This window comes from Lotus japonicus, chromosome 6 (assembly GCF_012489685.1).
Source record: "Lotus japonicus ecotype B-129 chromosome 6, LjGifu_v1.2".
NCBI lineage: Eukaryota > Viridiplantae > Streptophyta > Magnoliopsida > Fabales > Fabaceae > Lotus > Lotus japonicus.
Window position 1 is genome coordinate 66,122,596 of NC_080046.1, and position 26,587 is coordinate 66,149,182.

At 34.6% G+C, this 26,587-nt stretch overlaps 4 protein-coding genes across 4 annotated transcripts; 2 read left to right on the top strand and 2 right to left on the bottom strand.

The window, feature by feature from the left end:
- Nucleotides 1-1,220: 1,220 nt before the first annotated feature.
- LOC130726714 (pentatricopeptide repeat-containing protein At4g31070, mitochondrial) lies at nucleotides 1,221-3,493 on the bottom strand. Its single transcript, XM_057578011.1, has one exon. The coding sequence runs from the start codon at nucleotides 3,280-3,282 to the stop codon at nucleotides 1,465-1,467; it is 1,818 nt and encodes a 605-aa protein (XP_057433994.1). The 5' UTR covers nucleotides 3,283-3,493; the 3' UTR covers nucleotides 1,221-1,464.
- A 1,657-nt stretch (nucleotides 3,494-5,150) lies between these two features.
- On the top strand, nucleotides 5,151-11,765 carry LOC130722896 (methylmalonate-semialdehyde dehydrogenase [acylating], mitochondrial-like). The gene is made up of 19 exons (XM_057573779.1): nucleotides 5,151-5,299; nucleotides 5,419-5,478; nucleotides 5,607-5,678; nucleotides 5,763-5,924; nucleotides 6,047-6,125; nucleotides 6,228-6,382; nucleotides 6,666-6,729; nucleotides 7,729-7,808; nucleotides 8,039-8,104; nucleotides 8,345-8,395; nucleotides 8,498-8,649; nucleotides 9,040-9,130; nucleotides 9,293-9,373; nucleotides 10,163-10,240; nucleotides 10,352-10,387; nucleotides 10,562-10,605; nucleotides 10,691-10,769; nucleotides 11,294-11,384; nucleotides 11,485-11,765. Exons 2-19 carry the CDS (start codon nucleotides 5,458-5,460, stop codon nucleotides 11,595-11,597), a joined length of 1,515 nt encoding a protein of 504 aa, XP_057429762.1. The 5' UTR covers nucleotides 5,151-5,299; nucleotides 5,419-5,457; the 3' UTR covers nucleotides 11,598-11,765.
- Nucleotides 11,766-16,473: 4,708 nt separating this feature from the next.
- On the bottom strand, nucleotides 16,474-18,127 carry LOC130723806 (anthocyanidin 3-O-glucosyltransferase 7-like). Its single transcript, XM_057574942.1, has one exon. The coding sequence runs from the start codon at nucleotides 18,022-18,024 to the stop codon at nucleotides 16,660-16,662; it is 1,365 nt and encodes a 454-aa protein (XP_057430925.1). The 5' UTR covers nucleotides 18,025-18,127; the 3' UTR covers nucleotides 16,474-16,659.
- A 3,766-nt stretch (nucleotides 18,128-21,893) lies between these two features.
- Nucleotides 21,894-24,985, top strand: LOC130726296 (gamma-glutamyl peptidase 5-like). Its single transcript, XM_057577538.1, has 3 exons — nucleotides 21,894-22,322; nucleotides 24,041-24,355; nucleotides 24,561-24,985. Exons 1-3 carry the CDS (start codon nucleotides 21,939-21,941, stop codon nucleotides 24,660-24,662), a joined length of 801 nt encoding a protein of 266 aa, XP_057433521.1. The 5' UTR covers nucleotides 21,894-21,938; the 3' UTR covers nucleotides 24,663-24,985.
- The last annotated feature ends 1,602 nt before the right edge of the window (nucleotides 24,986-26,587 follow it).

The window sequence follows — 26,587 nt, forward strand, 5'->3', positions numbered from 1 at the left end:
AATGGAGTCTTTGATCACTTGTTTTTTAGTAGTTGTGCGCTGGCTTTGTTTCTAATTGTAGAATCGTAATGCAGAGTACAGTTTTGGTTTTCCTGGTAGTGGCCAATATGAGGTTTAGAAGCATCTAGGAGGAGAAAACAAATTTCTTGTTTTAAATTTAACTTATATGTATACTTGGATAGCCAGTAGGTTAAAGAATTTTCTTTGGCAAGGATAGTTGGTGCCTTGTTCATTGATTGGAAATTCAAATTTTGTTTAGAATGGTTTACTTATCATGAAACATTGTTTAGTTTGGTTTACTTATCAGATATTAACAGTGGGGTATACTGTCCTACTTTTCTGATCTTAGTGAATTTTTTCTTCAAAGAACAATTGACAGTTTTTTCTTATAGAAGAGCTCAAAGATGTGCATCTTCAAGGTGTTTTTTTTGAAACTTGAATACTAAGTAGTACTTTACATCATTGAATGGTGTTTGTTGACTGATTACTTGCCCATGAAATCTATAAGAGAAGTTACTGTATGGAAGGCTTGGGTTTTGACACTGAATGGTCTTGTTTTGTATTTTCTGGAAAGCATAGTAAAATAGAAAAAGAGGAGAGGGGGGGGGGGGGGGGGGGGGTGGGGGTGGGTGTTTGCCTGTTTGGGGTTGCTTAAAACAGTTAGGGTTGGTTTATGTGCTGCCTGAAAGAAAAGAAGAGTGAAATGGGGAGGAATGGAACTTGAAAATATTGCCTTATTTATTTTATCTTTCTGTAGATATTTGGCTTGTTCTGTGTCCCACAAGTCCACACACATACTACTAGAGGCGATCGCCTATAATTTCTGTTCAAAAGTCTTCCACTGTGATTGTACTGCTATTGTCTTCGTTGTGATATTGAGTGAGCTAAATATTTGAATGCCTGTTTATTCATGTCTACATGGAGTACATTATGTACTTTGTCCTTTTGATTGCTATCATGAATTGGTTTCGCAGCAAGGAGGTTTAAGTCATTCATTGACTTGTCAGAAAATATTATTGGGCCTTTTATCACAATTTTTAGTGTTTTTTTTTTAACTTATTTCTATATTTCCATTATCTCTCTAACCTTTAATTGAATGCTCCTTCGTTTCTTGTATGTTTTTATTTTGTAGGTATTGAATAATAGACAATTTTAAAAGTATAGATTTGTAGTTTTATTGTTACTTTATGCTTGAGCCAGTAATCCACTGTTTGGCAACCCTTTCATCTGAATTATATTTGATGATTTTTTTTCAAATGATTCTGAGTTAAATTATGAGTACGGCCAAACAACACTTACATTCAGGGGGAGATAAACCTCTTAAGAAATGAGCAATACTAGATGCTTCGGTATAAAAGAGATACAAAACATAGCATGTTTGCTCAAAGTTCCATATAGGCTCAGCTTGATAGTTTTATAACGATTTCAATTCGGGTTACCATAACAAATATACTTCCAATTATGCTAGAAACACTGGTTTCCTGTCTCAATGCGGCTGAACCCATAGCACTTCTTTAACCTTTGAAGTTTCATTGCTTCCATTACTTGTTCTTTATGAAGCCAATGACCATGCTCAGCATAAATCATATTCAACAATGTGTAATTAGCAGCATTATCTGGCTCTGATCTTATAAGCTGAGGGCCTAGCATTTCTGCAATGTCTAGTCTTCCATGAAGCTTACAAGCCGAAACAAGCGAGCTCCATATTCTTGTACTCGGTTTCATGGGCATCGTTCTCATTATTTCCAAAGCATCTTCAACCTTGCCTGACCTTCCAAGAAGATCAACTAGGCATGCATAATGCTCTATAGTTAATGGAATTTCATAATCTGCATTTACTTGCTTGAATACCTGTTGTCCCTCAGTCACAAGGCCAGCATGATTACAAGCAGATAAGACTGCAAGGAAGGTGAGTGCATCAGGTTTCACTCCCCTCTCTTTCATTTCAGAAAACAGTTTAAGAGCTTGTTCACCATGTCCATGAAGGCCATAGGCACTGATCATAGTACTCCATGAAATAGAATCTCTATTCTGCATTTCTAGGAATATCTGGAGAGAACCCTCAAGACAACCACATTTGGCGTACATATTCATAAGTGCATTACTTAGAGAGATGCTAAAACTGAGGCCAAATTTCAGTATAAAGCCATGAAGTCCACAACCATGCTTTAATGAAGATAAGTTTGTGCAGGCAGAGATCACTGCCAACAAAGTCACATAGTTAGGTTCAGTTTCCTCAGTCAGCATCTTATTAAATAGTGTCAAGGCTTTGTAACTATCTCCTCTTTGAGAATAGCTCCCAATGATTGAACTCCATAGCACCACATCTCTGAAACTAGACCTTTCAAAAATTTGCTCAGCAAGGTGCAGTGATTCTCCAGATTGACAATACATATTTATAAGAGCTGATGAAAAAATATGACTCGACTCAATCCCATGACGGAATGCATAGCCATGAATCTCCTTTCCATGCTTAACAAATCCTGGCTTTGCACAAGCTGGTAACAGAGCAATTAATGTCACTCTATTTGGGTCAACTCCCTCAACCTGCATTGCTCGAAAGCGCGCAAAAGCTGCGTCGTAATCTAGATTAGCAATGCATCCAGATATCATAGCAGTCCATGAAACCTCATTTTTCACCTCCATCCCATCAAACACACGTGAAGCCATCAGAGCGTCATCACATCTGAAATAGAAATCCACAAGAGCTGTTGACAGAACCACTGAATGCTCTACCCTCCCATCCACAACAACAAGAGCATGAATCTGCCTTCCTATCCTTGAGCCCATTTTCCTCCCACACAAGGACACCATGCTAGCTAACAGCTCTGGCTTGGGAACAAGACCAAGCAAATACACACCTTTCAACATTTCCAGAGCTTCTTCCAAGCACCCATTTTGCAAATAAGCATTGATCATGGAGTTCCAGGAGATGGGGTCTCTGTGGGGCATTGTGTCGAACACTTGCCGTGCTGATTGAATATCCGAAAACTTGGCGTACAAGGAGATGAGGGAATTGGAGACAACTGGGTCGGAGTGGGAACCGGTGGTGAGAGCCAAGCCATGAAGGAGGGTGCCTAAAGTATGAGAATGGAGAGAGGAGCATGCTTTGATGACTGAGGGAAGAACAGAGGAGATGGAATGGGGGGCAGAAAAATGGAGCTGTGTGAAAAGTTCAAGTGTTTGGTGATAAAGACCCTGTGATATCAAGCTTTTGATCTGTTGGGAAGGTGAAGGTGTGGGGGATACAGTAGCTAAAAAGCGACGGGTAAGGAAAGCCATGGAGGATTCAAACTCAGACTCAGAATCATTGTGTCTGCACTCTGCACCAAAGCTTAGCTGCTTGTGTTCTCAGGACTATATGAACATGATGATCACATGTGAATGTGAAAATTATACGTAGTAAAATGTTTGACAGAAGTTTGTTTCAACTTTCAAATCATCGAAGGTTGATAATGATGGGTTGAAAACTCTTTTTCTTACATGAATAGGTTTTTTTTTAGTAAACTAGATATTCTATATTGAAACGTAGAATTTAAAAGACGTCTCAAAAGCACATTAACGGTTCAATTAGACATTTTTAACCATTGCGACGGATATGCGTTGGTTGTTCTTTTTAGCAAAGATGTTTGGAATAACTATAAATACTCAAGGGGTTGTTTAATGACATTTACAACGTGTGAGAGTAAATCTTAAAAAGTGACACAACACAACTTATTTGGCCCAACTGGAATTACAAATTGTGTGTCATTCAAGTAATTTCATATCTTGATTTCACCAACGCCAAAAGACATTCATCACCGAATTGACCCTTTTGACGTCGATAAAGTCTAAGCTTCCTTAAAAAACACAAGTAGGAGCTAAATGTCAGAGTTACAGATTCTGCTTAAATTGTTCTATCTTCGTCCTAATAATATCTTTTCCAAATTAGTGATGAATCACAGAAAAATAATGTAACAACATAATCTTTTCAACCCTCTCTGCTCTTATTATTGGAAATTCATATACGTTCTAGCAAATTAAAAGTGCAACACATAATTTAGTGAACTCTACGCAGAATTCAACTAATAAAGCAGAGTCGGTTTTTTTGTGAATTTAAAACAGAGTAGGTTGATAATGTCTGTTCAGTGGGCTAATATTGTAGTATTTCATTGAAAAAGACAAAGCATGAAAATATTAATAGTAAGATTCCTTACTATTTACGTGGGTCCATTAAATCTATTTTTTGTCTTGTTTATTTATTATCATGACAATCACTTGACACTTATTAGAAATTAACATCTGTGGATACAAATCAGCTTTTGATTCAATCATTTGCTAAAATTTGTTTCCTATACTGTTTATGAACAATCATGTAGAGGTAGATCGATTTCTACATTTTTACGGAATATGGAATTTCCACTGCAGTCTGCAGAATATCCAACAGAATATAAGAAATACATGAAGGAGGCATATATATATTTTTTTGAAAGGATGAAGGAGTCATATTAGATCAAGATTAGTTCGCATGGAATAGTGAATACTTGACTAAGTAGTGATTAGTGAGCAACGTTATTTGCATTTCTAAAAACATAAAAGAAAGACACAGATTCCTGCCTATTATATGGTGGACTTTTTTGTGATATACTCTGTGGCCTATTGATGTTGTATTACATCACATTTTTTCGTTGATGGAGGACTGCGACACTCTTCTAGATAACATTTGTGTTATTCCTTCTAGTTAGCTTGTTCGTTGATGGTTGCTTAACTCGCTTTCGCCTAGCAACTTGTTGGATGCCGATGGCCTTATTCGTAATTCATCCTTTCGCCAAGCTTTTGGCCTTGAAGCATGAGTTGTTATTGACTTAGAACTTAAGTCACTATCAGATGATTTGTGTGTAGATAATTTGTGAGAGTGATTCTTTCATTAACTATGACAACAATATACTAGCTTGAACATTTTTTCTTTATAATTATCATCCAAGATAAAAATATACTAGTTACAAAAAGTAAAATACAATTATTAACGATCTCATTTGCATTGAAGTTAAAATTTATTTTCTCATCGATTTATTTAATTTATAATTTTGATCATTATCTATCTTATTAATTAACTAAAATTATATTATCATATAAAAAATATTGTTAAAAAAACAGAAGGTTGATAAGAACCGGGTGACCAATCCAAATCCAGTGCCATCCAATCCAAAATCGTATAAATACGAAACATTTTACGACGACAGTGAGTGAGTTTTGTGTTTGCAGAATCAGTTTCATTCATTTGGTCATTGCTGTGACTCTCTAAGCTCATTTCCACGAGGTACACTCTACTCCTCTGTTGAATGAATCATTATTGTATAACCAATCATGAATAATTAATTAATTAATTGTGTAATTTGAAATCTGACCATTTTTCATTTGATGTTGTTGTTGTTGCAGTGAAGACGTTGAACCCTTTTGAGGCCTCAGATCTTTGCTATGGCTACACCTGCTCCCCCGGTAAGCTCAACCTTAGTTTCTAGCCTGAACAGTAAACTTGTTTTGATTGAATTCATGGGTATCTATTAACTCACTCCCTAGTTTGTAAAAACTCATGCCTTAACTGAGGGTCACTTGTGTTGTATCAGAGGGTTCCAAATCTTATTGGGGGCAAGTTTTCTGACTCAAAATCAGCGACCTTCATCGATGTTATAAACCCTGTAAGTGTTTTTTTTGTTGGTAGCTTGCATTTGAGACTTGAGACCCTTGTTTGTGGTCTTGATTGTATGATTTGATAATTATAGGCAACGCAAAAAGTTGTTTCCCAACTTCCTTTGACTACAGATGAAGAGTTTAAAGCTGCAGTTGCTGCAGCAAAGAAGGCGTATCCATCATGGCGTAACACTCCAATCACGAGACGCCAACGAGTTATGTTGAAGTTCCAAGAGCTTATACGCAGAGATATTGTAAGCACCTTACAATGTTTAATGTCCCTTAGATATACATCAACTTAGACAAGGCATCCATATCAGCATATATTCTAGTAATTTTTTATTTTGATGTGATTATTACTTTGTAATTTTTTCAGGATAAACTTGCCCTGAATATTACCACTGAACAAGGGAAGACTTTAAAGGATGCACAAGGAGATGTATTCCGTGGTTTAGGTTGGTCTTTATGTTGCCTGAAAAGAAAGTTTAGTAATATAATGATTTGAGCTCAATTTTTGATGATGGAGTTCTCTGAACATTTTAACTTATGTCATTTAGAGGTGGTGGAACATGCTTGTGGGATGGCAACTCTACAGATGGGGGAGTATGTTTCCAATGTATCACGTGGAATTGATACTTTCAGCATTAGAGAACCACTAGGTGTTTGTGCTGGTATTTGCCCATTCAACTTTCCTGCAATGATTCCCTTGTGGGTAAGCTGTCTTATACTTTGTGGGTGGATTTTTGGCTATGTGACTAACTTTTGCTTTTTAGTCATTGGGTTCTTTGCTTGGTCATCTCATCCATATATCAGCATGCATAAGATAGGAAAGGTCCAATTATGTAAAATGGTCCAGAAATATTAGGTTAGAATAGCTTGGTATTTTTCTCTTCCCATATATTATTGTCATTTCTCAAGGGAATATAACTTACATTGTATAGGGCACAAAAATGACATCCTTTAATAAATTCTTAATGTTTATGATCTATCTGTAGATGTTCCCGATAGCAGTAACATGTGGCAATACCTTTATTCTAAAACCATCAGAGAAAGATCCAGGTGATGTTGTCTACTTATTTTGGTTGTTTATCAATACCCTTGAATTTACTTCTCAATTTTCTGTTGAATAAAATGGAAAATATTCTCTGTCATTCAAAGCAAGCTTGTGCTTCTTTAACGTGTTATTGGCATTCTGGCATTTCGAACATATCACCATAAAATTTACTGTGAACACCAGGAGTAAGAGTTTTTTTACAATAAATAAAACACTTCTTACTTTTTCATAAGCAACTACTCAGGATTTTGCGGTCACTATGTATATATCATCTATATTACTAATCTGAATATTAATAAATTGCAGATTCTTTCGAAAGCAAAATTCCTGAAAACGATATAATGTGCTTTACGCTGAAATTGTAAAGTTTTCCTTTCTTATTACATTTAAATATCATATGATTTTCTTGACTGCGATTTTGAGGATGGAAATTTGCAAAGAATATTTTTAGGAGCAATATAATGAGATGTTTTTAGTTAAAATAATGCTTCGCTATCCTTCAACTGGTTTGAAAGCTGTCCACACTTGCACTTTCTGCTATGTAAATTTATTTAAACTAAGGATGAGTTACTTTCCAGATTAGGTTTGCATTTTGTTAATGATACTCTGGCAACAAAAGGAAGCAAGTCAAGACCCAAGTAACATTGATGTCTTTTGACGGTGCCCATGTAAATTTGATATCTAGATAGATATCATTATTAGGAAGAATTTTTTTAGATCTTACCGTTTACATAAGAAGTATATATTAATGTAATTAGTGTTGACTGATTAATGTGATCTTATTTATCCATCTAGTAATGAAATACTGAACATTGTAAGCCGCCAGTTTGTTTTTCTTCCCTACCCCTATGATGGCATGCATGCTCCTTTGCTAATGAAACACTTTTCTGGCAGAACTCAGTCACTCAAAAACATACAGTCTTCTTTGTCCGCTTTCATGATTCCTCAATTTTGGTTACCTACAACTTATCGGATGTTGTGTTTTGACTTTAGTATTTTTGCAGGTGCTTCTATAATTCTTGCAGAATTGGCCATCGAGGCTGGTTTGCCTGAGGGTGTCCTAAATATAGTTCATGGAACTCATGTATGTTATCACTTTTTTTTAAATTAAACTTTTGTTCTCCACTTGTTTCTTGTGATACTTTCAAAGTAAAGGAACTCAAGGGTTCATTTTGCATTTTCTATTTTCAAAACCTATCCAAGTTTTAAATAAGAACTTTGCACATGACAACGGGTTATATTGTCATACTCAATGCCGCTTGCTTTTTTTTTTGTTCTTTTTATTGATGTTCTTAATTATCCAATTGGTGACAGGATGTTGTTAATGCTATTTGTGATCATGAAGACATCAAAGCCATATCTTTTGTTGGTTCAAATATTGTAAGTCATCCAACATTTTATTTTTCAGTGTACTGATTCTATGTGATGCCTTGTGACACTAGATGATGGACTAAAATATTTCAACCAGAATCCAATTATATCAGCAAAATCAAATCATTTTACAATTTGATTGTATTTATATAGAGAGATGGATGATTGCAAGTGATTAAAATGCTCTTTCTTTCAAATGGTAGTCCCACCTTACATATCCTTATTTGATGTTCTTATTTTGTATTTAAGGCTGGAATGCACATATATGCAAGAGCAGCAGCTAAAGGGAAACGTGTTCAGGTCGGTGTACTTAGTTTTCTCCTGCCCTTGGTAAAATTGATTCTTTCTACCCATGCTAATGATCAGAAATTGCTCATCTTATCATTTTTCTTTTTATTTCAGTCTAATATGGGGGCCAAAAATCATGCGGTTGTCATGCCTGATGCGGATGTCGATGCTACCATAAATGCTTTAATTGCTGCGGGTTTTGGTGCTGCTGGACAAAGGTGCATGGCTCTCAGCACAGTTGTTTTTGTTGGAGACTCAAAACCATGGTATGATGCTCCATTATTTTGATATTGAATTTGTGTTCATTATATTTTTGATTTAGCCTCTTACGGTTGAAACAATTTATGCTCTTCTTCTAGATGCTTTTTCCAAAATGATCTGGATGTTTGTGCCAAACTGAATCATCATTTCAACATCTCTAGAGAACATTTTGTGAATATCGTAATTGTCGTGCCAAGTAGAAGGATGATTAAGAATTTCCATGATTTAATAATTCTGGTGGGATTGTCCAGAAAAGACTGTTCCAAGTATTTGGACTTGTAATGCAATTATCAGAAAATGACTAAGTTCATTTTGTCCGTATAAAACTTTTTTCCACTTGCTGATAATCTTTTGAGTATAATTTCATCCTTAATTCTTCATATTTTTTTGTCCAGGGAAAATATACTTGTGGAGCGTGCCAAAGCCCTTAAAGTGAATGCTGGAAATGAGCCTGATGCAGACTTGGGTCCAGTCATTAGCAAACAGGTATGTTTATGGTTCTTTTTCCATGCTATGGACTGGAACTAAAATCTATTAGCAATCTTCATAGTATTGTTTGTCATAGCTATTCAGTATATCACATTTCCACATAAATCTTGTTATAAGTTAGCTATATATGTTTCTTAAATATTCTTTTTGACTGCACAGGCAAAGGAGCGAATACACAGATTAATTCAATCTGGGTTTGAAAAGGGTGCCAGACTAGTGCTTGATGGAAGAAATATAGTGGTAGCTGCTATGTTCTCAACCACTTTTATCATTTCATATTTCATAATCCATACACATTTCTTGCATTTATGATCAATTTCCATTTTACCATAGAAGTTGACATAGGATTGTTTGGAAAGTGGAAACTCTCAGAAATATTTATGTACAGAAAGATTGTAAGCTGTAACTGAAGAAACATTCTTCAATTGTAATTGAACATATCTAGTGATAACATTTCTGATAAAAATCAATGAGAACAGTTAATCTTGACCATACAACCATATATGGATGTTCAAGATTATTTTCCTTAAATATAATCTTGACTATCCATGTATTTAAAGAAACCAGTCTTCACCATCTGAGTATGGTTATATGAAGATTAAATACACACAGACATACTATATATGGTGTGCTTGTTAACCAATTAAGTATCCGTAAAAGAAATGGAACCTTTTCTTGCATAACTACTTCCGAAACCTTGAAAAAATTCTGTGGTTGTGGCGCTTGTTCAGTTGCTTGGTGGTTATATGAAGCCATAGTGTTTTAGCACACTGAAAATTGCTTTGACTTGACTTTTAACCCTTGAAGTTACTTGTTCATTCTTGCTCCTTGGTTCTCCCTTTCCTCGATTCCCATTAGTCTGAGATGCAACAAAATGAAGTACTCCAAAAGGAAAAGTAAAATGACACAGGCAAAGGATGTACAGTTTGGTGCATATTTGTATTCCACATGCTTAGGGTCTTTATTTTTCCTTATAGTCAATGGCTTCTTTTAGAACTGCTTAAGAATTCTTACATGCATGTCAATTAGGTACCTGGATATGAATCTGGCAATTTCATTGGCCCAACCATCTTAGCAGATGTCACTGCCGACATGGAGTGCTACAAGGTATTTTCTCATTTATCTCCAATCTCTCAAGTGTTCATTAACGAATTCCAGAAAATAGAAGGACTTGAAGTTTAGACTGAAATTTGACTATCTTTGTACCGGGATGTGCAGGAGGAGATTTTTGGTCCAGTTCTTCTACTCATGGAGGTGCATTTTGTTTGTCTCATCCTTAGAATTCTCTAATTTGGAATAGTTTGTTTTTATTTGTCTCTTTTTGGTCTTTTATATAGGAGACTCATGTATCTTTGAATTTTCATTTTGGCCCCATATGATGTATTAATGTTATGGTGACTGCTGATAGTGTTTTTCTTTTGACTTCAGTCAGATAGTTTGGAGAAGGCCATAAACATTGTCAATGAAAACAAGTATTAGTTAACAACTGCTTCATGTTCATTTTCATTTTCATTTTGTTAAACTACCATTTATCTCTTACCCTGACTTTTCCAACAGGTATGGAAATGGTGCTAGTATATTTACTGCTTCAGGTGTGTCTGCAAGGAAATTTCAGACAGAGATTGAGGCTGGGCAGGTTGGTGACCGAAGTTGGATGTTTGGTTTCATGTTGCTCTTCCACAGAAGCATTTCTAATCTTCTCTAACATGGTTTTTCATCATCAAAACATATTTGGGTGAAATTCTTAGAAGCACTTCAGGCTGATAAAATCATGTTGAGGCCAAAGCAAAAGGACATTTTTGAGTTAACATGAAAGTGATTTTAGCTCTTCTCACAAGACATTTTTAATGTTTTCCTATAAAAATTACTTATAGTAAACATATCCAAACATAAATCACATCACTATCAACTTATTTTACAATAATCAATTATGTCAGAATCAATTATATCCAAAAGATATTCTGCCAGTGCACCATTTGCTCTTGGAAGCACGTTAATAGATAGTAGTTTTATAGATTTGAACCAGTATATGCATTGGTGTCTGTTACTAGTCAACTTAATACCTTGCATTTTTCCCTTGGCTATATTCTCTCTGCCACAAAAATAGAATGTTTATTTGATATTGTAATGGATCATCACTTGTCACTTCATTTGAATTAGGTGGGCATCAATGTTCCCATTCCTGTTCCTTTGCCCTTTTTCTCATTTACTGGCAACAAGGCATCATTTGCTGGCGATCTCAATTTCTATGGTATCTCAAGTCTAACTCAACTCTTCCTATACTATTAGGTTTTGCATATGATACAGCCTATGCATTAGATTTGAACTTGATGTTATTTCTTGCATGACAGGCAAGGCAGGGGTTAACTTTTTTACACAGATTAAAACAATAACTCAGCAGTGGAAGGAATCAGCTAGTGAGAACAAGATTAACATGGCAATGCCAACCTCTCAAAAATCTTAGTATATGTTGCCTCTCTCAAGCCTTTGCACTTCAATAAATCTTGTCAATTACATGAACTTCTTAGGAGAGAGTCATCATGTAATTTCAACTTTGACAGTTTCAAATAAATGAAAATATTTTTCGCACGGTACGCACATTATTAAATAAAGTGTTTTCAAACTTTAAAAAGTATGTTTACAGTTACTTTTTCAATAAGTAAAGGTCTGTTTAGTGCTTGGGTACCCATAAAAAAACCACCATGAAAATGGTAAATACCCACTAGATTGGTATGAGGTTCGACATATGCATTTTATCTTCCCTTGTAATAGGATGTTAGCTTCACATTTCAGAGATTTGGTATTTTCTTATTACTATGTGTAGGGATTAGCTTAAGTGCAGCAAAACATTTACACAAAATCATAGTTTTTTATGTGTGAATCAAGTAGTTGCTACTGTGATTCTGACCCAATTTAAGTCTGAAAACTGAATTAGAGAACAATTAGTATTAAGCTTGGCAGTATTTAAGAAGGTTGGTCCGCGGACTCTGGTCTATAAACCCAGCTCTACCTCTTAGTTTCTATGCTTTAGCTTGGAAGTATTTGAGAAAATAGTGCCTTTCTTTTATCTATATGCATTATGAATTTTATCCGATAGAAATGTAATCATTAGGAGGGGCATAATTGCATTTGTGCTTGAGAAGAATAGTGGTTGCAAGTGAAGTGGCGGTTAGTCATTAGCAAAGCTATCCCAACTTTTCAAAAGTTAGAAATAGATAAATTCACCATCTGTAATCTATTGTTTTTTTTTTTTTGAAAGGTAATCTATTGTTTATCCAATCTAACTTTGTCTTTGTTGAGGTGAGTCTTTTGTACTATTAATCTATACATCTTTCATAAATAAATAAATAAAGACATTACATGCTTTTCGTTTGGGAAATAGAAGTTGAAAATTAATTAATATTTGTTCATTATTTATGTGGGCTCTTTTCTGTTTGTCATTATCAAAAATTGAAGGTAATTTTTTTTTTACCAAGTATGGTTTTGACAGTAAGATCTTAACTGCCCCATAAAGATCATCATCAGGTAGAAACAGCAGATCTTCAAAAAATCCCAATAGTGTGGCATGAAAATCATCAGGGCATGAACCTGCAGTGAATATACAGGTCATGAGATCCCTAAGAGTTTGTTGTCCGGCATTTCCATGAATCTCAATTAACTCTTGCAGGGATTGCTCTCTCCCTATTTCAGTTAGCTTCAAAAGAAGATCATGACTAGTGGGCAGCATCTCACGAGCTTCCTGCAATTGGACTTCAGTGTATCCATAACTGCACCGATGAAGCTATAGTTTCTTTCTCCATAAAAGGAGAAGCCATCAACCATGGATCTAAACCTATAAACATCTATTACTGAAATCATTCTCCCATACAAAAATATAAAAAATAAATTTCACATCAATTCCTTCAATTATTCAATAATTAGACACAAGAATCAAAGCAAATAACTCCATTAACATACTGTAAACATGAGAGAAATGATATTGAAACAAACCTTGCCTTGAAATGGGAGCCTATGTTGTCCCAAAAATTCAAGATTTTGCCCTTTGACAGTTTCTCAATGTCAATGCCTTTAATCAAATGGTCATACGGTCATACCCATTTGAATGAATATAAGCCCATGAAAAACTAAATCTTGCATTAACAAGGCAATGAGCATGAAGGGGTCTATCCCATTGTTTATGGCCATCTGAATTTGGAGGTAAAATTCCCTCCCCAACCTAAAAAGGAACAAGATCACCCAAATCATAAATTCAACTAAAAATATATTTAAGTATATATATATATATATATATATATATATTGTGCATGTTTTTGTATGTGCATTTACTTTCATTTAATCTACATAACACTTTCATTTAATCTACAGTTATCTACAAAAATTGGTATGAATAATTTTTTTCTTCTTATAGTGCTCATCTTGAAAATACTTTTCACTATTTAACATTAATTTTATGACATTGTCTACTACTCTCTCTGTCCCTATTTAACTGTCCGTTTTGAAGAAATATTTTTGTTCCTATTTAACTGTCTACTTAGTATTTTAAGAGAGCATTAAATGGTGTTTTTACAACAAATGTCATTGTCAGTACAATAAATGAGAAGAGATAACTCATACTTTAAATGGTAAATTAAAATAGAAAAATAATCTTCATTTTTTCTAAAAATCAATAAAATTAATCACACCATTAATATGTGCATCCACTCAAAGTGGACAGTTAAATAGGAACGAAGGGAGTATGTTTTAAGAAAAATTCAGTCACAACTTAAAAAAATTATTTGCAAATTAACTTTAACGCATAAAGAACATATTATAAATAATACTCCCTCCGTTCCTAAATATAAGACCTAGTTTCAAAATTTTGAAGTTCCTAAATATAAGACCTAGTTACAATAATCTAACAAAAGGTTTTGTACTCTTTCATTTTTACCCTCCACATTAATTATATGTTTTCAATTCCAAAGTTACCACCTACCATTAATTACTACTAATCCAACTAAATATGACTTTTGGGATATCAATGGTGAGTGCATAACAAAGGTTAAATAAGGAAGAATGTATGTTTTTTTAAAAAATCAATACAATAACTAGTCACATTAAGTGCTTCCTTAATAAACGCAATTTTTTGGAATAGGTCTTATATTTAGAAACGAAGGAAGTATATACTACAAGTAAAAACATGGTTTGTGGTCATGATGAATCAGATTTTAGCATAGTTTACAACAGAGCTACCTCCTTTTATGTCAATTTATATATTATTAACATGCATCCTATGTTGTGCACTCATGATAAGTTAGTTGTTAAATACAATGCAATTTTTATTTCTATCATGTTTGTAACATGTATGTGAAAAAATTGACTATTTCAAAGTCATAAATGCAATGATGAAATCCAAATGTGTTACATAAGATGAAATAAAAAATGAAGCAACTCTTGATTACATTATAAATAGAAAATAAATTTGATGTTAAATGATAGTCATGTTATTTTCATTTTTTTCTCCTATTTTTTACATTTTTATACAAATATTAAAATGATTCAAATCGTAAATTATTATTTTATTGATTATTTTAAAATAAATTATTACAATATTATATTTTAGTTTTTTTAAAGAAAATATTTCTTATACATTACGCAAGCTAAAATAATAGTTGTCTATACTTAAAAAGTCAAATTGTGTTCAATATACTTTTATAAACTAGAAAAATCAAAGGATAAAGATTGCAAATTGATTTTGAAGTTTGTTTCAGATATGTGTGTGCACATGCGTCTATGTAAAATTTTATTTCATATTCTTCCTCTTCCTCCGTGATCCCACCCATAAATTCACCCTCCCAAAAAATTCACTGTGATAATCTTCTTTCTTAAATTAACTCCAAACCATTCACTCGTAAATTATCCATTTATTTTCTTCATTGTGAAATATACGTATATAGTAACATTGTAGGTGAAAAAGATAGAAAAATGCTCGTTAGAAATAAACTCTCAAGGGCTCGTTTGGCACGCCGTATTAGGCATGATAGTATAAGCTTATACAATACATTATGAGTTTATCCATTGTTTGGTGATGACATTGTATTGTATAAGTTTATCCATCAAAGTCCCCTTATACGTTAAAATGACGTATTATTTAATCCATCATGTGAGTGATGGATAAGACATGATTAGGTTGTGACGTATAAGTCACCATCACCACCACCCTCTATTGCTGCCAACTTACACCACCATTGGCACCACCACCACCACCACCACCACCACCATCCGATCACCGCCGCCGCCGCCACCACCGCCCTACCGTCACCACTGGTGTTGCCACCACCACCACCACCGCCGCCCTACCGCCACCACCACCATAATCGCCGCCACCACAACCCTATCGCCACCACCACCATAATCGCCGCGACCACCGACACCACAACCACCACCCTATCGCCACCACCACCACCACCACCACCATTGCCTCCACCCTCCACTGTAGCCGCCACCGCCTTACCACCACCACCACCACCCTATCATCACCACCACCACAACCACCATCGCTGCCACCACCACCACCAACCTATCTCCACTGTCACCACCACCGCCACCAACACCAACCTACCACCATTGCCACCACCACCACCAACCTACCACTACTTTCATCACCACCGCCACCACCGTTATAATCACCTCCATATTTGATTTTTATTTTATATCATTATTCAATATTTCATTAAACATAAAATTGCATTAATTTAAACGATATGGTAAATTATACAGTGTATGTCCAAACGCTGGATAGTATAAGAAAGTTATCAGGGCTTATACTATCAGGCCTAATACTATCAGGCATTATACTATCAGGCCTTATACTATACGTCGCACCAAACGGGCCCCAAATATTCAAACACCAACTCAAACCCTGGAAACTAGTCACCTCACCACTCAAGAGTCTTTTCCATTCCTCATTCTGAACATGATCTCGCTTCAAGACCTCCCATTCACCATTAGTGAGAACAGAGGTGAGATTGGTGGGTTGTTGCAAACGTATCATCGAAGAGATTTCATACCCTTTAAACTTAATTTACCATGTTTATATTTTTTTTCTATAGCAAGTTTTTTTTTAAAGAACTATAGCAAGCTTTTATAATTTATAATTTAGTTTTTATATTCTAAATAATAAATTGACAAGCTCTTCAATTTTAAACGGGTGGTTGGTTCAAGTGGTACATGCTTGATTCCACTTAAGCAAGATCTCGTGTTCGAGTCTTGTAAATGGAAAAAACTCTGTTGGGAGAGTTAGCCTCACCATAATGTGGATGTTCTCAGCTCGAACATGATTGCTTTCCAATGGAGTACACCTGTCTAAAAAAAAGTACCTCTTAATTAAAAAGGAAATGATGACTTAATGTTGGTACACATAAGTTTAATGCACATTAGCTCGGATATGATACACTAAGCCTAAAGTAGGGTATCCAAGCAAGCACCATATGAAAATATCATCTTCTTATTACTTCATTAAGAAATACTAATTGGGAAAAAAATGCATTTTAAGAGACTATTCCCACCAAAGTCTTGAAATCCTGTGTTGCTTTCCCTTGTGGCCCTGCTGCATCCAGCACAGTCTTCTTCACCTTCTGTGCCTTTTCTCTCATGATCTTTCCCTCTTCCTGCACCAGAATCAGATTCAAGCTTTTCACCAACCCATCTTTGGTGAACACCCCTCCCTCAATCTTCACACCAATCTCCCAAATATCCTCAATGATTCTTCCAGCCATCCCATGATCTCCAAAGAATGGCCTGCAAATCATAGGCACCCCATTGGATATGCTCTCAAATACAGAGTTGCACCCACAGTGAGTCACAAACACCCCAACAGATTCATGTCCTAAAATCTGAGTTTGAGGAGCCCAAGGCACAATTTTTCCACTATTTTTTGTTCTCTCAATAAACCCATTTGGTAAAAGGCTCTTCAGATGGTCCTTCATAGACCACAGAAATGGAAACCCACTCTGTTCCAATGCCTCTGCCACCGCCACGATTTCATGTGGTGGCGGTGTCACCACCGTCCCAAAGCTGATATACGCCACAGAACTAGCATCCTGATTGTCCAGCCATGACAAGCAACCAGTCTCATCGGTTTCTGATGGTGGCAAAGGAGCAAGAGGAAGAGAAAGAGTGAGAAAACCAACAAAAAGAAAGGATTGCAGCTTGGATCTCATGTCCTGAACAAACACAGGAGGGTCTAATTCCTCAAAGAAATTGATTACCACAGCTTTGGCTTGTGGTAGCACTCTACCCAGTGAAGCTAGTGTCTTTGAAAACAAAGTCTCGTGTTCTCCTCCACTGCTCACCACATCATCTGGCAAATCTTCAACCTTCATCATAGATAAACCAGGAAGAAAATCCAATGCTCTGTTTCTGGCACCATTTTCAGCAGCATTACACTCTTTGCGCACCAAATCAGTGTAGAAATGAGCAGAGATAGAGCATGACAAGGGTGACCAAACCGCAATCCATGGAACATTGAGCTTCTGAGCAACGATTAAAGAAGGAGTGACGAAAGGATCAGCGATGATGCATGTGATCCTCTGTTGTTCCCCTGTTTGTGCCAATTCTACACCCTTTAGCAGATTCTCAGCACCAGCCTGAAGGAAAAGGTTCACCCTCTCAACTGGGTGGCCACCGGGAACATGACCCTCTGGGACACCATCAGCTACATTGTAGGGTTTGATGTTATGTGGGATTTTGTGGCGGTGGGGATTTGAGAAAAGAGGGTTGTTGGAGTGTTCTGTTCCGATGAATGAGAATAACGAGTTTGGAGAGGCATGAGCTAGTTTGAGAACCAGGTTCAGTAGAGTAACAGGGTGGCTTCCAAAGGGAAAAACAATCACTGCTATGTGTTTCTTCTCCATTGTACTTGTGCTACAATTACTTGTCCACTGAGACTATTATATATATAATGGAAGATGTTTTGCAGAAAATGGAGAGAAGCTGGGATAGGAGGAAGAGGAAGATACAAAAATGTGATGTGTACCATCGTTGAATCTCATTGCAAAGTGGTAGGTTTGATTGGTGGCTGTGGAAATGGCAAGTGTCAACTGTCAATGAACACGCTGGTGGTTCTCAGTCCACGCACGTACTCACCGTTCTAATTTTATTTTTTCTAAGATTAAGTTTCATTTGCACTCCATTAAAAGTTGAGAGAAAAAAAATAATTACTAGTAATATACTTTTTTTAAACAAATTGTTCATGTGTGTGTGTGTTTTTTAAGTTTAATAATTTTAAAAACATGAGTCAAATGCATTAGATCTTTTTAAAATGGGGTAGTCGAAATGACCCATGTGAAAATAACTCATCATTCAATTACATTAGAGATAAATTAGTTAAAATTTCTATATTTTATTTATTAATTTATTTTCAACTCATTTATCTCCAATGTGATTGGATGATGGGTAATTTAACCAAAACTTTCACATGAGTCATTTGGACAACCCGTTTTAAAATTATACCGATTATAAAGAGTATGTTATCAGTATTTCTCAAAATGTCACGAAAAGATAGTTAAAGTAGTAAGAGATAGGAGAGATATGAGTTAAGAGGGGAAGGTCCAGGCTCCATAGGTCATTCTCTAAAGGGTGTAATTTATATTTTCAATGTAAAAAAGAAGTATTTCTTAAAATATACGGTTTCTGATGATCTCTTTAATTGCTTGACTGTGTAAAAAACATTACACTATGGATATATCATCCTTTTTCTCTATATTCAAAAGCATATACCCAAAAGATATAATTAATTATTTTAAAATACAGTTATTTCATGAAATAATAATATATACAAACAATCCTTTCATACAATTAACAAAACTTTAAAGGGCAAAAGGTAATTGCACGGGAAGGACTAGGGTTCGAACTCTGAAGAGTTGTTTTTTTGTCGAAGAATAATGATTCAATCAAAGTGGGTCAATTTATCCTAATTTACTACTCCCTCCGTTCCAAAATGTAGGTTGTTTTAGGTTGTGCACATTGTTTAAGAGCTCATTAATTGATAATTTTTTTGATTAAAATACCCCTATTTAAAGTTGTGTTATATTAAGGAGAGAAAAATGTTATTATTGATTAAGTGGTTAGTGAGAGTTGTGATAGGTGAAAATTGAAGGTGGTAATTAAGAGATATAATATTAAATGAGGGTATATAAGGAAGAAAGAGAGAAAAAGTGCATTGGTTTTGCAAAACAACTTATATTTTGGAATATGGTATAAATTTTAAAACAACTTACATTTTGGAACGGAGGGAGTAATATCTAACACTTGCCTATAAAAATAAAAATAAAAACCTTTAAAACTTTGAAACTTTTTTTGGTCGCAAAACCTTTTTTTTTGTCAATGAGAACTGATTGTATTAAAAAGCGGGTCAAGCCCGAGAGGTAAACATAAGAGACTTACAGTCCAAGCCCAACAGGCAAAAAGCCAAGCGGGGCCAACAGAAGCATAGAATCCTTGACAAAAAAAAAAACTAAAGAAGATCATTTCTTTTTGACGGGCCTAAAGAAGATCCTTAAAAAAAGAAATAGGTAGACAAAAAAAATGCTTGATTAAGAAAAAAAAAAGTACGTGTTATTTTCTTTTTTAAATGAACAATGATACTATCATACTACAGCCATAATTAAACTACCTAGCTAGTTAACACCTGAAATGAAACAAAGCGATCTCATAATTAAGGAGAGAAATCGACCTCACTTCTTGAAATGAATCAAAATCTTATGGAAAGAAAAAGTTGAACTAATTTGAAGAGACATAGCTGTTGTAAAAGTAGTAAAGGACAATCATCAAGAGTAGCCCGAGACGCATGAAATCATGTTGTCTTTAAGGATTTATTCATTCAAGATGCGAACCTCATGATTTAACATGTTCTTCCAATAATTATTCAAAGAATAAGATTATAGAGAATAATCTCATTGTTAACCCGTCCACCGGTGAGAAAGGAAGGAGTAAAAAAGAGAAGAGGAGGGAGGAGAGGAAGCATATGAGAGTGGAGACATAATGTGTTCTGATAGGTGTGTGGTTAGAGGGTTAGTAAAATAAGTTAAGAAAGATAAGGCTGGAGCAAGTCAAAATAACCGAGATAAAATTATTTTATTTAATTTATTCTCACTAAGTAATGTGACACTTGGAAGAGCACATTTTACTTGTTTGTGAATTTTTGTGGCTGGAGTTGGAGGAGAGCCACTAGCCCACTAGGCCTTTATGCCAAGGATTTGGGGAATAAATTTTCTCAAGTTAAATTTTTGGAAAATGTTAGTCTTACATACAACATTCAATATGGGCATATTAGTTAAAATAGTCACCACTAATCAGTGGCAGAACCCCAGAAATTTTGTGAAGTTTGGGCAAATTTTAGAACTGCAAATCCACACGTAACACAATATATAAATAGTTATAAACTGAAATAAAAAAGACTCGTCATTTTACCAACAAAAGTATAGCTAACCCGGGTTACATTCCATTTACACATGGCAAGTCAAAAAATGACAATACAAGATAAGAAAAATGTAACATACCACGAGTGTGCTAAGTAAAACCACGAGTCAAATGCCCTCCTCACTTCGTCTTGAATATCCGGAGCATACTCATCAATTTGTTTCCTACGACCTGGATCACGCACAATCTCATTTGGATTAAACACATTAGCAACATTTGACGGCGACTCTAATTTGGATTCAGGTTGCATAACAATCACATTCTCAATACTTTCTCTATCAACCAAAAACTTCCTCATCCTCTGAAATTTAATAATATAAAGTTAATAATGAGAGAATTGATATACACATAAAGTTAATAATGATCTAACTTTAAAATGAGAGAATTAATATACCACAAATATATATAAATAAAGTTAATAATGATCAAAAACAACAAGATGTACCATCACAAGCTCCAATTATTGCCAGCGAAACCACAGCCAGCCAATATTTAACCACGTGCCATTTCAAAAAAATAATATTTAACCACATGCGTCATTTTTTTTTAAGCTCTAATTCTATGTACACTTCAATACATTTGGAATCAGCAAAGACTCACTTATAAATATAAGCGTTAGAGAACATTTTTAAGGAGAGTTGTCAACTAATCACGACTTTACTAAACATAAGGATTCGAACTATGGAAATACACTAGTTAAATTCAAAATTTATAACTTTTTTTTTTGTTACAGTAAGAAAATAAAACAACGAAAGCAAACTACGCACACGCGTCTAAATACAAGGAAGCATAAGCAGGGGATGGATTAGGTTGCCCCCACACACGCTGCGACGATCCCTCCCACGCTGCTTTCCTAGCTAGAAAATATGCGGCACTATTATGTTCACGAGGTATATAAATGAAAGAAATACTCTAGTCCTTCTGTAGCAGCTCCCTCATGCACTCTATGATAGCTTCTCAGTCTCAAAATCTATAACTATAGTTGTTTATAACCTAAATTCACTTAAAGTGCAAAACTTATTGAATTTGTGTCTACTGCTAATTCAAACCTACCATAAAATGTTAGCATTGGGTTAAATTTAGTTTTAATGATATTTAAGATAAAGTCTACATCTCGCAACAATATTTTAACTAAGCTTTGTAAAATATGATAACGCATGGCAAAATACACCTATTTTTTTAGTAGTCATAATTTTATTTATGGAAATCAACGAGGACGGTCTCGTAATAAAGAGGAGCAAACATGGGCATTTTGATAACTCAAACATTTTAAAAGAATCACAAGTCCTGACAACACACACACCAGAAAAAAATCTTGTGTTACTTGTTTCTGGTGTTTGTGTGTGAAATGAAAGGTAGAACGATGTTGTTAGAGAGAGAGCTGGAAATGGAAAGTGGTTGTGGTGGTGGTGGTGGCGGTGGTGGGAAGGGGAAGAGGTATGCGTTGTTGATGTGTGGGGAGGATTCAGAGTACTTGTTGAAGAAGCATGGAGGGTGTTTTGGGTTTTTCACAAGAATGCTGGCGGAGGAAGGGGAGAGGTGGGACCTCTACAAGGTGGTGAATGGTGAGTTTCCCCGTCATGATGAGCTGCCGTTGTATGATGGATTTGTCATTACCGGAAGCTGCCATGATGCACATGCCAATCACCCTTGGATCCATGACCTCCTCTCCCTTGTCCACACTTTGGATTCCATCAACAAGAAAATCCTTGGCATTTGCTTTGGCCACCAGGTATAGTATAGTATATTCATTAATTATAAGCTAACACATGTTTTGTATAAGTTAATATCTTATTCAACTCTGTCTTTTAGGCCCCAAAACAACTTACGTGTAGACACGTAGAGTGATAGGAAAAGAAGAAATTAAGTGATATAGAATGTGTTGTGATAGAAAGAAAGATCGAAGAGAAAATTGAGATATATAGAATATGTCATTATTGTTAAGTAGTCACTATCCAAACAATACATCACATAATTGATAGATCTCAAAACAATATCTCTACAAGGTACAAACACCATTTTCTCTTTCTTTATCACTCTTTTCTACTTAGATAATATTGTATTTTACATCTAATTTTTCTTCATATTTCACTCTGAATTTCTATACTAACATGTTGTTCACCAAATATTATTGATAATACATCTAGGTATTAAATCAGCACCGACATTTCACATATATTTCATCTTACTTACTTTCTATAATTCTATTACATTTTATCTTACTCTTCCGGTGTCATCGTATAATTATCATTTCTTCTATTATCTTCATTAAAATAGTTCATTCATTTTGTCATTTTTCTAAAATAGTCAAACTTTATTAGTTGATGTTAACTTTTTTATTTTAAGATTTTAAATACACAATTGTTATAAGAAAACGGTGTACATGTATTTAACAACATTATTTCTTGTACTATTTTATTTTTCATTTAATGGAAAAAGAGAGAAAATGTATACTAGTAAGTCATTATGAGTCTCTGTATGATAGCTCAAGTGGCCGCAGGAGATGGTGGACATATGGGTTTGGTAGGAAAAAGTTCGGGGATCGATTATTGGCGGGTGCCCCTTTCCAATGTACCATAAAAAAAGTCATTATGAAATTACTATTATTATAAAGAAAAATTTGTTGAGAGAACACTCACTTAATACTGATTTTTAAGCATCGAATGAATTAATCTAATGATTATCAATCGTGAGAATATCTTAAAAAGAAATAACAAGTTTATTTGGAGATCTTAGAAAAATTATGAAACAGATGTTAAGAGGAGGCTTAATTTTCAATGAATTTTCTAAAGTGGCTGAAGTCAAGGATAGTAACTACCAGAATAAACATCAGGCCACTCGCATTTATAATGACAATAGAATACTTGAAATTTGAATTTTTTTTAAAAATTTGAGTTGTCTGATTTTGATCATGACTATCAGAATGAACATCAAAAGACTCATTATTGTAATGACAATCGCACACTTGAATTTTTTTTTTTGAGTTATCTGATGTTAATTAAACGGTTACGAAACTACAAAGATATCCATTTTAGGAATTTTGAGTGCATGATATCCCAAACTGATGTTAACCAGTGCCAGAAAAGAATTGTTGGTCCAGTCCAGTCGCTGTTGAATAAAATGTTGGAAAGTTATTTTGATATACCACTAACTAATACTTCATGCTTTTGGAATTATTTGTACATTTGGTGAAATTTCCTTTTCGGCATGGTATTCTTAACTAACTAATGTTTCCTCTGTAGTGTGTATTTCTAACCTGACAAGTTTTTATAGTTGGGAAGAAGCAATTTTAGGGATTTTAATTAGGAGTAGTGCATTGTTTAGGATTTTGCACATGCTTCATTTAAAGTTATATACACATTCGCTGTGATTGATGATGGTATATATCCTATGGACGTTTAATTTGTTTACTAATTATGTAATATTGTCATGAACCAATTATCTCATCAGATACTCGGTCGTGTGTTGGGAGGGAAAGTGGGTCGCTCTTCAACTGGTTGGGACATTGGTGTCACAACCATGAAGTTGGCATCATCATCTTCAATAGCTCTGAACTTGCCATCAGAGCTATCCATATTCAAATGCCATCGCGATGAGGTTCGAAATCTCCCTCCAAAAGCAGAGATAATTGGTTGGTCTGAAAAAACTGGGATTGAAATGTTTAGGTATGGTGATCACATGTTGGGCATCCAAGGTCACCCTGAATTCACCATTGACATCCTTTTTCACTTTATTGACCGCCTCACTAGCCGCAATTTACTCCAGGTATATACATATCCTTCAATCTGGTTCATGAACTTTCTTCAAATCAATTTTAATATATAAACAACGTATCGTAAAATTACTAAAATGTAATAAATACAAATCGTCAATGAATCAGTTTTTAACATGGTTCTTAATAGAATGTCTCACTTGTCAATTTTAGTTCATTATTAAATTGTGGAAGTTATTGTTTGGAAATTGCGTGCAGGAATGTTTTGCGGTTGATGTAAAGGTGAAGGCTGCATTGCAGGAACCAAATACAGAGGCGTGGAAAAGACTTTGCGTTAACTTTCTAAAGGATCGATTATGATTATGCATTTTAAAAACTCCTTTATAATTGATTCTAATGACAGAATCAATTATATGAAGAAACTTATGAGAGCAGTTTCTGAATTTCTTTTAGAAATCCAGTACAAATTCTGATCAAATAGAAGTTGATCTTAATTTGCAATATATAAGTGTAAGATGTAATGTGATTAATTGTAAGTAATCTTGTGATTTTCTAATGAATAATCCTCCAGTAGTGGAAAGATTAATTTATTAGAGAAGCAAGTCAACTCATTGCTGCTTTAGACGTGTTAAATCATTATCAACAGTTAATCTAATGGTTGGTAGTACCGTTATTCCACCGTACCATAGTCGATTATACACGTGAATCAGAGTGAATCTTTTTCATGATCTAAACTTTGTTTATCAGATACGACTTTATTGATACTCTTCTCCAATGTAACCAAAAAAAAGAAACTCTTCTCCAACTCAACCCACAATTAACTAATAACGGGTTTGTACGTAAGTCTAATTACTTAGGAGGAACATAACATTTGTGATTGGCTGATTGTCAATTCAAATGAGGCGTTCTCTTTCACACTCTTTATGAGAGAATTAGAGAAAATTGATAGAGTGAAATATATGAAAAAAAGTAAATTTTATAGGTTATTTGATATGATAAAAATAAAGGGAAAAAAGAGAAGAGAAAAAATTAATTTATAGGGCTAAATAAGTTTTTAGTTTAATTTTGACAACACATATATAGGTGCGACGTCAAATTGGTCCCTCCTAAAAGTTTGAGAAATCAACATTAATGAAATATATGAATTGAAGCACCATTAGAGTTCAACTAATAAGTAATGGCTTGTCTAAGTGAGTGCTAGCTTAAGTGACGGACCTTAACGACATGGATCAATTTCAGATATTTTAATAACATTAGGACAAAATTTTATAAAAAAAATTGGAGGGACCAATTCATCCCCATTTTACTAAGATTAAAAACACATTTAATATTTTATCCAACAACTCTAAAGAATTTCTTCATTGTGTGGATACAAATACATGTTTCAACACCACCGGCTGTAGCGACACCTGGTGGCCATAAATACACAAAATTTTCACAATTTTTTTTGTAAATTTTTTCATGCAAAAATTATTATATAAATGAATTCCTATGAATTTTCATGCAATTTTTTATGTGAATTTTCTGTTGAAGGTAAGTTTGCAGGAAAAAATTGAGATAAATCCACAAGAAATTAAATTGGCTGATAGGAGGTGTCATTCACCCCAATTAATATTGACCAACCAATATGAATAGTACACGTCAGAAATTGGTTCATATGATGGAACTCTCACCTGTTTATTGATTAGGAATGTTCAATTTTATGCTGGAATATATATGAGCAAACATGATTGAAACAGAAAAACAAATACTACATCAAAGCATTAGAAGAAAAGGAATGCAGGCCATTAATGTAAGAGTGTTTGGATCCATAGACTTAATTAATTAAAATTGGCTTGGATTCATCAATTGGGTAGGTGTTTAATTTCCACTAGACCTAGCACTGAGTCAAAGACAAGTTTCTTTTTTGAAGCATTGACATTTGATAAGACTAGCACACATCGTGTAGGCCAGAAGTGAATTGTGGAAAAAAAAGAAAACAAAAGCGAAGGTTAATAAGGAGAAGAAAATGATCATATCTTTGGAAAAAAATAAAGTTTTGCACACATTTCATGCTTAGCTAGTGCATCTTTAAAGTATCCTATCAATAATTCAGTGACAAATTAAAAAGACCTATCTATCTTTACATGAGAAATATGGACATAATGCAAATACATTTATTGGGTTGCTGCTCAAAGCTTTAATTAGTGGAAATATAGATAGGGCAAAATGATTGAATAATGGCGTATAGGCTAAGGATTGCTAAGAGGGTGGTTGTTTTGTTGGAAGTCATTGATCATCGATCT